This window comes from Nannobrachium achirus (genome assembly GCF_963921795.1).
Source record: "Nannobrachium achirus genome assembly, chromosome: 18".
Taxonomy (NCBI): Eukaryota; Metazoa; Chordata; class Actinopteri; order Myctophiformes; family Myctophidae; genus Nannobrachium; species Nannobrachium achirus.
The window spans coordinates 37,276,520-37,293,945 of record NC_137825.1 but is presented as its reverse complement, the minus strand read 5'-3'; the positions used below and the strand labels follow the sequence as shown (position 1 = coordinate 37,293,945).

The 17,426-nt window shown below is 41.6% G+C and overlaps 2 protein-coding genes across 3 annotated transcripts in view; one reads left to right on the top strand and one right to left on the bottom strand.

The window, feature by feature from the left end:
- Positions 1 to 3,221: 3,221 nt before the first annotated feature.
- Positions 3,222 to 17,426, bottom strand: part of pkmyt1 (protein kinase, membrane associated tyrosine/threonine 1) — a 156,616-nt gene continuing 142,411 nt past the window's right edge. Inside the window, exons 1-8 of one of the 2 annotated variants that reach the window (XM_080747631.1) lie at positions 10,301 to 10,492; positions 9,496 to 9,933; positions 8,393 to 8,630; positions 7,261 to 7,534; positions 6,398 to 6,504; positions 5,867 to 6,039; positions 4,344 to 4,558; positions 3,222 to 3,676 (exon numbers count right to left, since the gene is read on the bottom strand). In XM_080747631.1, coding sequence (XP_080603757.1) covers positions 3,265 to 3,676; positions 4,344 to 4,558; positions 5,867 to 6,039; positions 6,398 to 6,504; positions 7,261 to 7,534; positions 8,393 to 8,630; positions 9,496 to 9,858 — 1,782 coding nt within the window. In that variant the 5' untranslated portion in view covers positions 9,859 to 9,933; positions 10,301 to 10,492 and the 3' untranslated portion in view covers positions 3,222 to 3,264. Of the gene's footprint in view, positions 3,677 to 4,343; positions 4,559 to 5,866; positions 6,040 to 6,397; positions 6,505 to 7,260; positions 7,535 to 8,392; positions 8,631 to 9,495; positions 9,934 to 10,300; positions 10,493 to 17,426 lie in introns of those variants that run through there. The other variant, XM_080747632.1, reaches the window with a different exon arrangement.
- On the top strand, positions 12,076 to 16,511 carry LOC308303228 (elongin-B-like). Its single transcript, XM_080747554.1, has 4 exons — positions 12,076 to 12,149; positions 12,754 to 12,888; positions 13,408 to 13,516; positions 15,111 to 16,511. Exons 1-4 carry the CDS (start codon positions 12,147 to 12,149, stop codon positions 15,221 to 15,223), a joined length of 360 nt encoding a protein of 119 aa, XP_080603680.1. The 5' UTR covers positions 12,076 to 12,146; the 3' UTR covers positions 15,224 to 16,511.

Sequence of the window (17,426 nt, the reverse complement as noted above, 5' to 3'; positions counted from 1 at the left end):
TTGTAAATCTGATAACATGTCCATTTTGTTGTTGATAATCTGTTGGCAATAAAAAAAAATATTTGACAAAAAAAAGAATGGAAGCAGGTATTGGCCTAGTGTAAAGTGCCTGTAGATCAAATGTCATATGCTTGCTTACATCATATTTGTGATTGTTTCAATCACTTTGCTGTAAAAAATATTTGCATACTGCTTTGCCTACTTCTGTTAGAAAATAAGTTCATACTGAAAATGATCAACTTAACCTAATAGAAAACAGATTGGAGGCATTCAGGCAGGAACTGGAAGGAAGAGCTTTATGACTAGTTTTGGAACATACCAGAGCTGTCCCTTTGAAGTACCTCTCTCCTGTTAATTTATGTAACTAAACAGTGAAATATTCATCTCAAAGTCATCTTTGTGAGACTGGGTGCAGCGATAATGTTGAAGATTGTCCTGCGATTGTGAAACTGGACTTGGTTAAGTGGACTTGTGTGGAAGACTGTGCAGTTCAAAGATAACAGTGAACATGGGCTGGAGATCATTGCAGTTCTAAAATTACAGGCCATTGACATACATTTCAAATGAAAACATTTAATTACGTGATAAATTATTTTACATCCAACATCTGCTCTGAGAGTAGTCAGCCCCCTGAAAATAATTTCTTCAATACAAATTCTCATAAAGTAATCGCAAGCTTGAGATCCAGCTGTACAACAACTGGTCTTTTCAACAGAATTTGAAGACCATTGCAATCCGTGTGGCACCGGTGGGTGTAATTTGTTGCAACACATCCCTAATCAATCAGTAATAATAAATAGTGTATTTCCAAATATCTAAAAATAGCCTTTTCAAACATAACTTGTAAAAAAAAAAAAAGTATTAAAAGTGCAACATACTAGCGCTACAGGTGAGTAAGTTGGTGCTTTTTAAAATTACTTGAGTGACTGAAACGTTTTCCGCACTGAGCACAGCCATAGGGCCTCTCGCCCGTGTGGTAACGCTGGTGTATTTTCAGGTAGCCAGACTGGCTGAAAGACTTCCCACACACTAAACAGCAGTATGGTTTCTCTCCTGTGTGGACCCGGTTGTGTTTTTTAAAGTCACCTGCATGTCTGAAGACACGGCCACAGAGTGAGCAGCAGTAGCGGTTTTCCCGTGTGAGATGTCTCTGGAATGTTCGCAGGCCTGTTCCACCTAAGACCCTCCTGTTCGTGAAAATGTCACCTTGCTTTTCAGCGTCACTGTTTGTGCTGTACCTACTGGACAGTGGCGCAGCGAGGTTGCTACCAACGGCTGGTGGCTCTTCAATGCCATTTTGGGCCAGATTGAAGAACATCCTTGATCCAAAGAAGGCCCCCGAATCCGCTTGAAGATGTTCTTGGTCTAGTGAACCCAAGTTTGGACCGCTTGTCCCGGAAACATCATAAAAATACTCTGTGGTGTCTGCTGAATCTTTAGCCAATTCTGGTTCTGTCTTGATCTCAAATGAGGCAAGGAGTGAAGGATAAGAACGGTTTTCAGGGACAGATTTTGAATATGTAGAGTTCACATGATTTGAAACTGACGTTAATGTTCTGTCACAAGTCTCTGTTTTCAGGGTTATTGGGTCATCAAACTGAAAACTGTTTAAATCAGGTCTACCCGTCCTTTTTGGCTCAAGACATGGGATACTTAGTGACTGAACTTTGTCCTCACAGTTGGATGACTCACCAGCACTATCTTTAGGTGAATCTGGGGAGAGATTTTCTGAACTGTCCTCATTGGATGAGATTTCTATTTTCTCTGCCAACAGTTCTTTCTGAGCCTGCTCGATCATAGAACACACCTCCACATCATTGGTCTTCTGTGTTGGAGTAGCAACCGCTGGCACAACTCCTGCAAGATATTACAAACAAAATAAAATAAAACATTTGTTATATTTAACAGAAAACATCATTGGCTTAAAATAAACCATCTCTGATTATATGCTTGTATCATGATGCTTGTTTTATTTTACCCTTGTTCTCTCTCTTCAACTGGTCTTGGAGTTCCTGGAGTCTTCTCTTCAGACTGTCATTCTCTCTCTGAGTCCTGGCTGTTTTCTCCTGGTACTCGGACACGGTGTCCTTCACCACCAACAGAACCTCGTGCACGGCCACAGACAGCAGCTTCGTCACCCGGGCATTCAGACGCTCTATTTTGGACATCCTTTGGACTGGCTTTTAAACAGGGTCCAAATCTATAGTTTATGGTTGATGAGTCCCTCTGTCATTTAGAACAGGTTGATAATGTTGCCACTACCCATCAACGCCTTTAGCATCAGATTAGATACAGAATTCTGTTAGGAATGGAACAGTATTCGATGTGTTTTTCTACTACTGCATTTATAACACATCTTGTGTGAATCCTCGTAGCAGCGTTGTCATATCCGTAATCTAATGCTGCAGTTGTCTGTCTAGTCTACTGTTACCTTCGTGTGCAATAAAACACCAGTTGGGGAAAGTTCAAGTTAATAAGTTAAATCTGTTGGCATATATATCAAATAAATTACCGTAAAGAGTTGTTCGACAGAAAATCTGACCGTATCGTATCTCGACAGTTTTCTTCCTGGTCCAGGTTGACGTTGCCCCCCCGGCCCTTCAACTGGTCAGGGATCAGCTTTCCTAATAATCTGTATCCAGTTCTATGGTCCAGTCATTTGCTTTACAGTTCCCAGACCAGCTTCGAAAGGCAGCTACACCCAAAAAATATCCTTCTTCTGCAGATAAACGGATGTTTAATGTTTTGTCGCCCTCTAGTGGTCTAGTGGTGCAATGTTTGAGCACTAACATGTTATGGAGCAAAACCTTTCATTTCAAGGACCTCCATAACTGAACTGTGGGTGTGCAAATGGTACCAAATTTGGTTTGACCACACTTTTAAAACCACTGTTATGAATGATTCTTATAGACACATACTCAGTTCCTCAGTTTATTTTACCTTGCGTAAACATGGAGGACATTTCAGCGCAGACCAATTAATTAATATCAGTCTTAAATAAACATTGCACTGCCATCACATCATCACTTGAGACCAAGTTGACCACTGACACAAACAAATAAATGTTCATTTTAAGCGTCATATAATTCAGCATTTCATCCATCAATGTTTTTCTGATGGAACATATAGAAAATCCTTATAGGAACACCATAAATGGCAAAACAGCAAAACAAACCTTTCACCCCCCCCCCCCCCCCCCCCCCCACCCCCAATATGGCGTTTTAAACATTCACACGTCTCAGAACATTCACTTGGTCTTATTATTTAGTCTGTATGAATTGACAGATTACCCTCTGCTGCCGATTCCTCAAACAGACTGAGCAAATTCTTTGGTTCAAAGCAAGAGCGAAGGATGATCTCCTCCTCCTCCTCTGTCTGGACCCTGTAGCGTCCACGTCGCTGTGAACCAGAAGAGCATGCACAATGCCTGCTGTGGGAGGAGTGGTCGCTCAGGCTATGTTCTTGTGACTCTGTGTGTGTGGGACTCCGACTGGCTGTCAGGCAGGAGCCATTTGAGTGGATGCTGGAAGGGGTGTGTGCCAAACTGGATGAGGGCGAATGGCCAAGGCCAGGGCCAGTGGGCGTGTGTGCAGGACTGAGCTGATTGTACATCTTCGGTGATGCCGGAAGAGGAGTAGAAGTGCTTCCCGCAATCACAGACAGCCTGGATTTGATCCTGTTGAGTGAAGGAAAATTCATGTGAGAAAGACATTCAAAATGAGGAACAAGTGGTCCAGATTCAAGACGCAACTTACGGTATATAATAAGTCAGGTTTTCACTTAATTTTAGCAACAGTCTATTACTTTTGGATCAGTGCCCACTTTTATATAAAGCGTTCATGGCCCATGCATCTGACCACTTGGAGGCAGGTTATGTTTAAAAACAAGGTTGATTGTGTTCTGGCTAGGTTCAGCCATTGTAGTATAAGGTTCCTATCTATCGGTATTGCAGTGATGACACATCTTTCAAGGTTTCAAAGAAAGAACTAAACCGATACTAAATGTGTTTTACATAACGTCTCTCTCGGGTGGAAACCTCATGTCCAAAACTGCTACTTTTCAGAGGATTCAAATTCAAAAGTAGATCTACAAGCTCAATGTGTTGTGCCATGTTTTTCGAGCTTGAGGATCTGATTCTTTTGATATTTTGTAGTATGATTTAAGTAGGGCATTCATTTATGAAAAAACTACAAGTTACAATATGGAGATAAGAGGTTTCTGCACGACAGCAACGATAACCTTTTTTAAATTAATATTAAAATTTCATTAAAATCAGTGTTTTTTCAATACCCTCATGGTCCACAGTTTGGGAATTTCTAGCCTATTGTTGCATTCTCTCTCACCTGTGTGAGAAGGTTGGGGAGTCAATTGGATCCAGTATAAACACATCTTCAGCCTCATCATCTAGGCTGCCTGGGTCAGTATTTAAGATGCTAAGTGGCAGTGTAAAGTCTCTCTCCCAGCTGTCCTTTGGAGGTGTGCAGGGTGCTGGGGCTGTCCAATGTAGAAGCGGCAAGTGAAGGGATGACAGCAATCTCCAACCAACGGAAACCACAGACTACAAGAGAAAGTTAAAATGAGGAACTCAGTTGATAAGTGGGGTTTATCTTTTCAAACAAGTGTTCCTAAAGATGGGGTCGCGGGACACTGACGTTGGTGTCGCGAAATTATAAAAAAAACAAAGCACACCTGAATAAAGAAATGGAATGAGTGAAATACAATGTAAGAATTATTACAAATACATTTGAACCATCATTTTGACAAAACACCTACACAACCTTATTAACACTTCGCCAGCCGAAATAGAATGGCTAGTTGGTAGATTAGCCGTGAAATTTCTATTATTATAGAACCATAACCATCAGGCGATCCCCGTTGTATTCTCCCCAGCGAAATTCCTCAGTCTGCATTGGCTTAGAGTGGCGGTTTCGGCCAACGCATCTTCTCCCCGTGCGTTTCGCGTGCGTGATCCGTTCACGTAAATGTCGGCTCAAATAATCCAAGTATGACTCTACTGTAGATATGAACATTTTCGCTAGCTTAGCCCCCAGCACTCCAGCTATGCGAGCACTAACGTCTAAACAGAAAATGGACAGCAGCTGGGAAGCTATTACAGGGAAAGGACCTGACGTCACTTCTGCTTCATGTCAGACGAGCCATGCGCTATCGATGGACGAGCGGTGACTAGGGAAGGTTAGACGATCGCCGATTTTCGGATAAAAATCATTTATTTCGTTTTTAATTACATAGTACGGTAAAAGACGGCGCGGCTGAGACTCCTTGCTCAGATGTCCGGTATAAAACGGTTTTAATATCAAGTGGCTCCCCGTGGCTTGGAAAGGGTTAATACATTAAATATTCGGACAAATGCACACCAAATGTGCACGTTTATGTGCATAAAATTACCTCTGGGGTTAGGTTGGTCATGGCAGCATTATTTTGGGGTCGGGGCTGAAAAGTTTGGGAACCCATGTTCTAGACTAGGATAGCGGTATTCTAACTTTTCAGTTAAAAGTCAAAACTCAAGGCACATCTGTCCTGTATTCATAGCAAAAATAGCATCTCTAGTCTACAAGCTCAAAAAGTGTTGTGATTGCATGAGTTGTGAGCTTGTAGATTGTCTATTTTCACTATTGTTTGGCAATTTCTGAAAATACAAAAAATATATATAATAGGACACTATCTATTGTCATGCCGAAAATAGGGACGGTAGGCCTAAAGTAGATACAATAAAACATTTTGCATTAATTGTTTTATATTGCGTTCATTGTCACTGCACCGAAACATGCCTTAACAAATTCCTTGTAAGAACTTGTATGATACTTGGCAATAGAGAGAAATTTCTGATTCATTCAACTTCATTTACCTGGTAGAGGGACACCAAAGTGAGCATGGCCTCATGGAGGAGTAGAGAGAGGTGTCTCCTCCACCTGTTTCTCCTCACAGAGGGGAGGGATAGCAGCTCAGGGACAGTGGCTCTTTCTGACGGCTCTGCTGCCAGCATCATCCTGAGCACTGTCTGCAGTTCAGTTGACAGGACTGCAAATACAGATCACAATGAAACAAGTTGCCTAATATAGAGAGACATATGACATTTTCTGCTGCTTTAACAGATCATGCCAGTGTTCTGGCATGTTTAACTCATGGACTACGACTCACGGTATACCATTTTCCAAAATATTATGCCATTTGCAAGATTTTGGAATAATTACCAGCAAGTCTCTGCAAATTCCATACTGAAATGAAAATACAATGGCTTCCACAAAGATGTTAAACAACAGGATGCTTTGGGAAATGGTCGAATCTGCAGTAATTTAAGTGCTGTATACCGCAAATTGTCGTAGATGGGCTATACATACCAGACCAACGGTATGGTCTTTCAAATAAAAGGTGTTACCATTAGTAAACTCTGACGGGAGGTAGCCTTGTCGGAGTTTCTGCCAGCCATCTCCACCTGTGGGAATCTCCATATTGCACGCAAGCTCCAAAATAGTTATACCCAGACTGAGAAAAAGTAATTAGAGAATACAAAGGATGAGTTTTCATCACACGTTTTCATTGTTATACAGTAGGTACAATTAGGGAAGTCACAATCACAGCATACAGTAAGTCAAAAATGTTATTTCTATTTATTTAGACTTAAAACAAAGTAATCTAAGTAAACTAGACCAGGTCAACCTGGTTGTGCCAGACCCCGGTTCTGCCAACCCCTTGTCTGTCATCATCATTTATGACATCATGCCTTTTGTAGGCATGTCATCATCATGTCATCATCATATATACCCTTTATATAGAAAACCCGGACAGACAGACCGACATTTGCTTATGTAGGCCTACCCATTTCATGGGTCTGGCAATAATATACCATGGTTAAAACAGGCCATATTCATAGTTTTAACTAGCTGAAAAAGATGATCTACAAGCTCACAAGCATTGATAGCTTATAGAGGAATCTACAGGGCGGAAATCATAAGTGTGGTATCAAGCCAAGCGACACGGCTTCACACCGCAACTACACGGCAGCGCTCTGTGGATTTGGACACATCTGCAATTTCCGCCATTAAATGTTTTTTTTTATGTTTGAAAAATTTTCAACAGATACTTTTATACAGACGAATGGAAACAATTCTGACAATTATGCAAAAATAATTGCATTATCTCAAATAATTGTGATTAGGCGATTGTGAAAGTCCTAAGTGCGACATTACTGTACCTCGTTTACCATGCTCATAACCCTGTTTGACGTGGATGCATTCTCACCTGAAAACATCGGCAGCAGGACCATACTCTCCTCTGAGCAGCTCAAGGGCCATGTATCTGGGATCTCCCTCCTGGAGGTCCTCCTCCTTCCCTCCTGATGAGACTGCCCCTCCTGGTAGCTCCATTAGCAGCCCAAAGTCCCCCAGCTTAAGACGACCCGAGCGAGTGAGGAAAACATTGGCAGGCTTGATGTCCAGGTGGACAAATCCCTGGGAATGCAGGTGGTGCAGGGCTGAGAGCAGGTCACACAGGTAGGACCATGCTGCGGGCTCATCTAGATTGGGCAGTTTTATAACAAATGTAATATCAAACCATTTTAAGTATGCCTGGAGATTTGAGATTCAAAGTGATTAGTCTTTAATTTTCTTTTCACAATCACAGCAAGTTATGAGTCACCAACAAACACTATTTTGCTCACTAACAATAAAGATTCATCATAATAATCTTGGCCCTAATGGGATGTGGGCCCCCCTCCACGTCCCACAGAGGACCCTCCCCCCCAGGTCACAGACGCTCTGACAGGCGGCTGACTAAAAGACTAGACCAGGATTTCTCTACCCCTACGAGGGCTCAACTTCAGTCAAAATAAACTAAACTACTTCGCTACTCACCTATCCAAAGGTAGTTTTGCATTGTTGAAAGTGTATTCTCTGCGGTGGGAAACCTCTCAGCACCCCACCCACTCTGTAAAATACATTACAATACAAATACATTTTGTCATGAAATAAAACACATCCAACCCGAACACCACTTATTTCCGGGTTGTGTCTGCGGTGGCCGCTGGGTAGCTCGAGGTGGGTGCGTTTTATTTCATGACAAAAATAATGTATAATAATAATGTATAATGGGTGGGGTGCTGAGAGGTTTCCCATTGCGGAGAATAGACTTTCAACAAAGTAAAACTACCTTTGGTTAGGTGAGTAGCAAAGTAATTGAAAGTTGAGCCCTCGGAGGGGTACTTAAATCCTGGTCTAGTCTTTTAGCCAGCCGCCAGTGCAGCTGACACTCTGGACCTGAGCTACCCCCCAGGCAGACCAAGGACCAGAAGGGCGTGATTATATCTGAATTCACGTGATTCTTCATTAATTCTTGAGCAGTTCTATTACCCAATCTATTGCTCTTTATCACTGACCTGGGGTAGGAGGCTGGTCCTCTACATGGAGCAGCAGGGTAGTGCAGCACAGCTCTGTTTGAATGTACAGACGGCTACCCTCTTCCCAGGCCGCCACAAAGCCCAGAATGTGGGGGTGAGGACTTAGACGCTCATGGTTCCGTGCCTCCTTCACACACCGGTTCCGATCGCTGTTGCCCCTAAATTGATTAACCGAGCGCTTGACTGCATAGTGACATCCGTCCTCGTGGCTCAGCACCTGTGACAGAAAACCTTCTGATGAATCTTGTATGACCTAGCCCTATTTATATTATGCTATGCTTTGCATTTAACATTTACATGACACTGTGGTTCTATAGGTTTGTCTGTGGTTCTTTGGGTTTATCGCTCTGACATCAAGCTCTGATGTCACTGTGATGTCAGGGGAACCACTCTTAACAGAATGAGTTTGCCGCTCTGACATCACGCTCTGGCTTGATGTCCCTTTTATGCCCACATATGGAGATCGCTGATCATCACAAGTCACACTTGCAAATTAATTACGTCCTTGTACGTTTTATGCCCATATATGGAGATCCCTGTCCCGATGTCATCAATATTAAGCACATATCTGGGAATGCCCATATTTGGTAATGAGTAATGACCATATATGGGCATGTTCTGACATCACATTGTTGACTATCATACAGGGGTCTGGTGCAACTGGTCCATATACATCACTGGCCAGGCCAAGAATTGGCACATTTATGGCGAGGTCGCATGTCTTTTGCCTGACTGCAAGCCTCAGACTCTTCACACACTACGTTTCACTTCACCACCAACAGGGGGTGGTAATGTGCGGACTGATTTATCAGGCTACGCATGTCGCCCTTACTAGTTTAACCTGTTTCTATCTCTTTCCCCCATATTTCACACACTTTACAACTAAACCTGTGATATGACAAATAAAACTGATTCCGATTCTCCCTACATTCCATTTGTAGGATATTTGAAACAATTTCTACTGATAAAACAGGACTACTAAATAAGTCTACCTTTCAGCATGAAAATACAGGTGTCTTGAGCAATACTACATTGTCACCAGGTCAGTAACACATTTCTTGTCTCTCTTTTGTAAGTCTCACCTTGTAGACCTCTCCGAAAGAGCCTCTCCCAAGCAGGCCCAGGTTCGTGAAGCATTGATCGAAGTAGGACTGCTGCTTGCCAGGGTCATAAAGAGAGGGAGACCTACTGAGAGAGCTGGATATGGGTTTCCAGGGGGTGGGTCGCTGGGTGGGGAACACTCTGCTAGGATGGACACATGGTGGGCATCGGGGCAAAGAATGTGACGGCTGGACAGGGGAAGAGTGGGGTGAGAGGGATGTAGAGGATGAGGAGAAGGGCAGTCTTCGTCGTCTTTTGAGGGAGAAGGATTGTTCTGCAAGGGCGAAGTGGGCAGGAAGGGGGAGAGGAGTCGTGGTCACTGTGCTTTCCACTGCCACTGACATGATGTGGGGAACGGTCTTTAGCTAATAATTTGTCCGGTATTTTACAGCCCCTTCTGTTTTTTTGTAGGCAGTGAACTGTAATAGAGAGAACAAGAAAAACAAAAAGTATTATAGTTATTCAAGAGTAAAAGCATTTGCCTGAGGACTCAGGTACAGTAGGGCTGCACCTAGGGCCTACTATGAGTTTTAAAACCAGTTCCAGCATTGGATTGGCAGACATTAACAGTTATATAGTTATAGTTATATATATATATATATATATATATACAAATTGTGGGTGCCACCCACCGCGCGCGCGCCCACACACACACACACACACACAATATTATGCATACAAAGTGTCAGAAGCAGATGCCTGGCTGTACATGTGTGGAATGTGGGTCATCATCTGAGAGAACATATTCCTAACAGTGGTTCAACCTATAGCATGAATTTAACTTACCCTGCTCAAGTAGCGTTAGTTCGTTATTCCACACACTGACACCCGAAGCATTTAGTTACATTAATTTACCAGGTTTGACACTGACAGGTGACAGCCATAATCAGCAGCACGGGGGGAATAAACAACGTTAACGATGTTGTCAATAATAACAACATACATAATGATGCTAACTGGACTTGCTGGCTAATACTAGTCTAGTTAGCAGTACCCACTACCCGTACTGTACTGCACTATAACTTATCAACTAAACACTGACAAGTAGTCCAAAAGCAGCAGGACGCAAACAAATGTCAACCAGACTAAACTAAACGATAACCTAGGCAAGTCCTGGTTTGTTTGTTAAGTTACGTTGCTCGGAATGTTCCGAAATACACCCCTCCAGAGAGCAAGAGTCGAGCTGTCTCTCTGCTCGCGCCAAAAAAGAAAACATAAATAGAAGGAAAGCATGCGCACTGCGCTGCGTAGGCTACGTAACTAGCCCTGGTGCCTGATTATGGATCCCACTGGGAAAGATGGATGGAAACGGCATAGGGCGCTCGTTTTCAGCGGCGCGAAGGCCAGCTGCGCGGCCGGCGGAGCGCCGCGCGAGTTACGAAGCCGTGGTGAATGCAATCGTTCTATTTATGCCCTGGGCAAGTGCACGATAAACGCAATGATAATTGGGTTTTGGTGCACCTCGCGCGGTCCAAGTGACTACAACGGAGCGCTCCCTACGTCCGGTTCAGCCAATCACAAGCTTCAAAAATTTGTCCGGGGCGTGGTTATCCATCTTTCCCAGTGGGATCCATAATCACGCAGCTCGGGTCCATAGCGTCAGAAGGAGTTCTCCTTGACGCTGTCACCTTGCGCTCAAAGCCCAGGCTGCTCAGCCTCTCGTGTCGTCTGTAGTTAAAAAAAAAACAACAAAACACTTTCGCTACTCACCAAAACAAAGACTGTTCTCAGATGTTGAAAGCCTACTTTCCTCAGTGGGAACACTCGGATCTCCCACCTCACGTCTAAAATACACATTTTGGTCAGAATAGAAAACATTTCACCGGAGGTTTTAGCTACGCCACACCGCCCTCTACAGATCTTGTCCATAGAAAATTCCATTGACCAGATTTTGCCTTCCGGTGAAATATTTTCTTTTCTGGCTAAAAAGTGTATTTTGGACGTGAGGTGGGGGGCTCAGAGTGTTCCCACTTAGGACAGTAGGCTTTCAACTCTCTAAAGCCGTCTTTGTTTTGGTGAGTAGCTAAAGTTTATTTTGTATTGTTTACTACAAGAGGGTGCGTAGCCTTTCCTGCGGCGCAACGCTAATTGGACGAGAGCTAGTGGGGGGAGCTAGTACGTACGTAACCATCTACGTAAACTGGCCAAAGTTTCCTATCACGCTTGCGCAATATGCGGAGGAGCTGCAGTGAGAGTTATTGGGGTGCTTTTTTGCCTTGTATTCGAACCAAGTACATTTTAGACGTCATGATGTAATGCGGTACAGACAGACAGTCAAGTATAGAGCTTAGCTATAGATATTAAAATAAATGGTTACATGAGACCATTTTAAAGCGCAAGTTTGTATATTTGAAGTTAAATTCTCAATTGTTAAAAAATAAATTAAATTAAAAAGAAAAGTAATGCACCTTGTACTTTTACCCAAGTCAATTTTGGATTCCGGACTTTTTACTTGTAACATTGCAGTATTGATACTTTTATTTAAGTAAAAAAAAAATTGAGTACTTTTTCCACCACTGGGGTCTACCTCACATATGTTTGGGGCAAAAACTGGTCTCTCTGTGCAGTGGGGCTCTGGTGAAGACAACACACACAGGGCTGGCGCAACTGGCTAGCTAGCTAACCACTTGAAATGGTATGTTTTGAAGAAAATGCTTCTCATAGTATTTTGTCTAATAGTCATACGATATACATTCAATTGCGTAATTTAAAAAAAATGTATCCTGCCGAAATAACAATGTTGTTCTTAATCGTGGTGACGTTAGCCAGCCCGCAAGGTTAGCTAATAGCAGCTACAGCTGTCGACCCTAGCTTGGAAGTAACGCTGAATGCAATGTAATGTTAGCCAACTGCTTAGCTTTAGTTAGCTGTGCTGGTATTTCATGTCACTCTCAACGTTGTGACAGGTTAATTTCAAGTACTGGAAATTGGAAATACTCAAGTAAAGTACAAATGCCTCTAAATTACAGTACATAAGTAAATGTACTTAGTTACTTTACACCACTGGTTGATGTAATATTACTATCTCTCGATTCTCTAATGTCTAATAGGCTACATTAATTTGACCATGCTAAATTTCACAGTAAATGTGTATCTGGGTGAGATTTCACAGTAAATAAGGAAAAACTGGTGAACGTTAACTGGGGTGAGGTTGATGGCTTCATCATTTGTTATTTGCATGCCAGTATAAATATTCTCACATGACATAATTGGACTAAAACCAACTTTTCCATCTTCAGGACGTGTTCTTAATGATAAGGCGTCAGAAGACCACAATCTTCACAGACGCCAAGGAGTCCACCACTGTCTATGAGCTGAAGCGCATTGTTGAGGGGATTCTCAAGAGAGCGCCAGAAGAACAGAGGCTCTACAAAGTAGGATTAATTGCATAATGTTACTATATTGGCGGCAGCACTGACTCAGGAGGAGGTAGAGTGGCCGACCGTCTTGGAATCGGAAGGTTCCCAGTTCAATCCCTGGCTCCTCCTGGCATTGTGTCGAAGTGCCCTTGAGCAAGACACTTAACCCCCTAAATGCTCGCGATGAGCAGGTTGTTGCCTTCCTTCCTTAAATTGTTTCTTCTGCCATTGGTGTGTGAATGTGTGTGAACGGCTGAATGTAATGCACATTGTAAATTGCTTTGGAGACGGTCGCTTTATAATTGCACTATTAACAATTTATTGTTAATTAGTTCTGTTGAATTACCAACAACGTTTTAGACATGGCATACGTACTATGTGCATTCTTGCTCTGTCTATTATGAAGAACATTGATTTCATAACCGGTCAAAAATATGTGGCATGCTTTTTGCTTTTCATTGGACTCAGATCTACACCTGTCAGCCTCTGACACTGCGAATTGGTGATGCCATTCTGTAACATTTTGTTCACCAGGATGACCAGTTGTTAGAGGACAGCAAAACCCTTGGTGACTGTGGCTTCACCAACCAGACTGCCAGACCTCAGGCCCCAGCTACCGTTGGTTTGGCTTTCTGCATTGGTGGTACGTATGTCCAACTCATTGATTGCTTTCAAGGAATCTACTGTTTCACCTTAAGAATGTTATACTTTTGAGGTACAATAACATGAATTTCAGTCCATTTCTTTTGTTTCTTCTTGTCCCAATTTATGTTTATTTTTTAATTGTACTCTTTGTTTATGTAATAATTTATTCTCTTAAGCAAATTCTATCATTTCTTTGATTACTTATTTGCAGCAACTTATTTGGGCCCTCAAGCTTTGGGGTCTGATTATCATCTGATTCTTTAGTGAGGGCTGTGTTATTTCTGTTCCTCCTTGGAGCCATATGCCACAAAAAGTTATTCTGAAAGCTCTGATTCTACTGAAACCTGCTTGTGGAAAGCATTCATGTTCATTAAATGACCATGTTATGTTACAATACACAGTACAAATACACTGTCTGTGGATAGTTCTTTTAAGATTATACTACCGAAACTGCTGCTAAACATCTGTATAATGGACATATTTTGATAAGGGGTACTGTTTATCCACGTCATTGATCCATAAAGTTTATTCATTTATTAAATGTACTTTATAATAATGGTGAGGGTTGGGAAATGAGAGGGGTTTCACAAGAACTTTTCAGTGCATTGGTTTGTAATTGTATACCAATGTAAACATGCTTGTGCTTGCAGCCAGTTGATTGGCATCCAAAGTTAAAATCTGTTCAACAGTTGCACATTCCCTAATTTTTAATTATGTCAGTGTTTATACCTCTATTATTATTAACCATGTACACTGTGCTGTGCCGTAAAATTACAGTAGGATCAGTGTGGCTTTTACTTACACCAGCAAAGGATTGCACACCTTATGTCATCAGTAAACCCGTTTACTGTGACAAGCCTATTGATCAACAAACATTTATCTATATGTGATGAGAAAAGGCAGTTTTCTGTTTCTATCCGGATCATGGTGCTTTTCTTTCTGATCCTGATGCCAATAATTCACTACAAAGCCTTGGTTCTCAAGTACTTTTCAAGGCCAGTGCCCATTTTGGGCAAAAACCTACATATAGTTTTTTGTATCAGCACTAGACTAGGATAGGGATGTCCCATCATAGTTAAATAATTCATCAGATTTGGTTGATTAGTCACTGTCTCTGCCAGGCCGGACATCCAAAAGCCTTACAGTTTGGCCTGGCAGAGTACTATACGATAAAGATACAAATATTTTTGTAAGCAGATTGGTACGATAAAGATAAAAATATTTTTGTAAGCAGATTGGTACGATAAAGATAAAAATATTTTTGTAAGCAGATTGGTGAGGAGGCAAAGTGGTCAGTATTGTTCTTCTCTATTGCATCTTTTATATTCATGTAAAAGTCATGTATAGTTATGTAAATGTATGAATATAAGTTAAAGTGTTTTTGTTTTGTCTTTCTGTTCTTGTTTTAATTCGTCAGTGTTTTCTGTGCTCTAGTAATGCTGAACATCAGTTAAAAAGAACCCTGAGTTCTCACATGCAATCAATGAGCGGCATAAAGCAACAACAAAAAACCTCCCCAAAATACACGTTTTTTGCCAGTTGTAACCTTTCTGTCGTGACGAAGCATTCAATGATGTTTCTCTGTTCTCCAGATGAGATGTTTGAGCAGCTGCAGGTCGAGTCCTTCTCCAGCCCACCAGAACTCCCTGACGTCATGAAGCCTCAAGACTCGGGCAGCACCACCAACGAACAGGCTGTACAGTGATAACAGGCCACCGAAGGAAGGGAGGGATGGGTGTGGGTGTTGTGGATTAACAGCAATGGAGAGAAATGGCGGGGAGGAAGATATGTATCATAATTTCACTTAATGGAAGCAACCAGGATGGAGACATTATAGGTAACCAAACCACGTCTGTCCATTTTATCTTCATCTCGACCGCGTTTTCACGCCAGCGTTCCCTCCAATATGCTTTGCAAATCTATTTTTCTCTCTCCCCGCTCCTTTATTTTGGATATACAAACGGATTGGCTCAAACACTTTTAGGAATGGGTGTCATTCATTGTTGGTTGGGTTTGGAGAGTATCACTGCGCGTGTGACTTATATTATAATTATTATCACAACTATCATAACTCTTATTCTGAAAATGGCAAAACTGTGGTTAGCTGGTTGTGCATCACAGAGTTCTGGCTGTGATGTGCAGGGGTTAGAAGTCCGGTGTCCAAATGACTACATACCGTACTGCATGAAGAAAATGTAATTGTAAAACTAAAAAAAGAAAGCACTCAGGCTTTATTTTCCCAGCATCAGATACATTTTCATCCTAAATGAGAAACTACATTTTATTTAGTATTTGTCCTTGGTTCTGGTTCCTCGAGATTTGTTGTACATTTCAGAATCATCTCATGTAAAGTAAACCAGGAAAGAAAGCAGTACTCCTTTACACTGTAAAAGAAATTGCTGTTTTTTTCTTTTTTGTTTGTTTGTTTGTTTTTTACATTTTGTCACTTCAGTTTCACTTATCAGTCCATTTGTTGTGTGTTTCTTGCACTGAAACCAAAGGCAGGTACCTCATGGACAAACTTGGAGTTGTTAGTTGGTGGACTTGTATTTGTGACATTTACAACAGGAAGGTGGTGTTAACCCTGGTCTTTGGGGTTGCAAGGCATACATCACCTCATGTCACCGACACCGGTGTCTGGCATTGCATATTCTCATATTACATAACCATGCCCTGTAACTGTGAGCTTAATTAAAGTTTTTAGTTTTGTTTTTCTTTTTTACATTGCCGGCTGTTTTTTGTTCCTAATGGTGTGTTTGAACAACTAGAAAAATGCAGAATTCCAGGAGTCACTGAAGGCCTTATTTGGTTATGTTTATTTATTGCTAGAATGAAAAATTGATGTACAAAGTTCTTGTTAATATTCCAGACATGCCTGGTGGGTTCAGAAGTTCTTATAAATTGCAGCAATTTAAATGCTTATTTCATTGGTTGAGTTTGTCTGTTCAAATGTGCTTTCTACAGCATATTAAAATAAAGGGGTGTTGTCCTCACTGTGGTTTATCCGTGTATGCATTGGTACTAAGAGGGACCCTCTAATGCCACTTAAATAGTGCCACTTTTTCATGTCAAGGACCCCCAACTCAATATGTATTTTGCTTCGGACCCCCCATACAAGATTTGTTTTTTTATTTTTTTATTTCAAGATATTTTGAAAATAGCAGATGAGATCTATAAGCTCACAACCATTGTGACATAGATCGGCTATTTTCAAATTGGTTGAGAGGTTAAGCTTGGAGTTTGATGCCATATTAACTTATTTTGCTCGAGACCCCCTGGAAGCACCTCATGGACCCCAGGAGTCCCAGGACCCCACTTGAGAACCACTGGTCTACACCAGAGGTTCCCAAACTTTTTAAACCGAGCTACTGTACAAGCCCGCAATGCGTCACTTCGCACCGTGTTGTGGGCTTGTAGATTGTCTATTTACACTACTTCATTATATTTTATTTTTGGAATGTATTAGATGTGTTTGCTTGATTGTTTAAATGTCTGGATTTTTTTTATTTCAAAAGATATTTATATTTCAAAATGTTTTCTATCTTTTGAAATATATACGTTATTTTGTTGTAGGAGATTTTTCTGGTCGTGACCCATAAAAATTGGTCCGTGACCCACTGTTTGAGAACCACTGGTCTACAGTGCCTTCGGTGTTCACCACAAAATCCCTAATTTTCTATCCCAAATATGGACTAGGAATGTCTAGGATGACGTCATGTGTCCGGGGAATGGGGGGTTGTAACCGCAGTCATTTAACTACGCCCTCTCCCGGTCTGTGGTGGAAAAAGTACTCTATATACTCTAAATATCAATACACACACTGACTGCAATATAGAAATACTTTCACAAATAAAAGTCCGGAATTCAAAATGTAGCCTACTTGAGTACAAATATGAAAGTGTTGGCAT

Coding starts and splice junctions, on each gene's coding strand:
- LOC308303228 (XM_080747554.1), top strand. Junction 12,889..13,407: donor AAGAACAGAGGCTCTACAAA/GTAGGATTAATT, acceptor TTTGTTCACCAG/GATGACCAGTTGTTAGAGGA. Junction 13,517..15,110: donor TTTGGCTTTCTGCATTGGTG/GTACGTATGTCC, acceptor TCTGTTCTCCAG/ATGAGATGTTTGAGCAGCTG.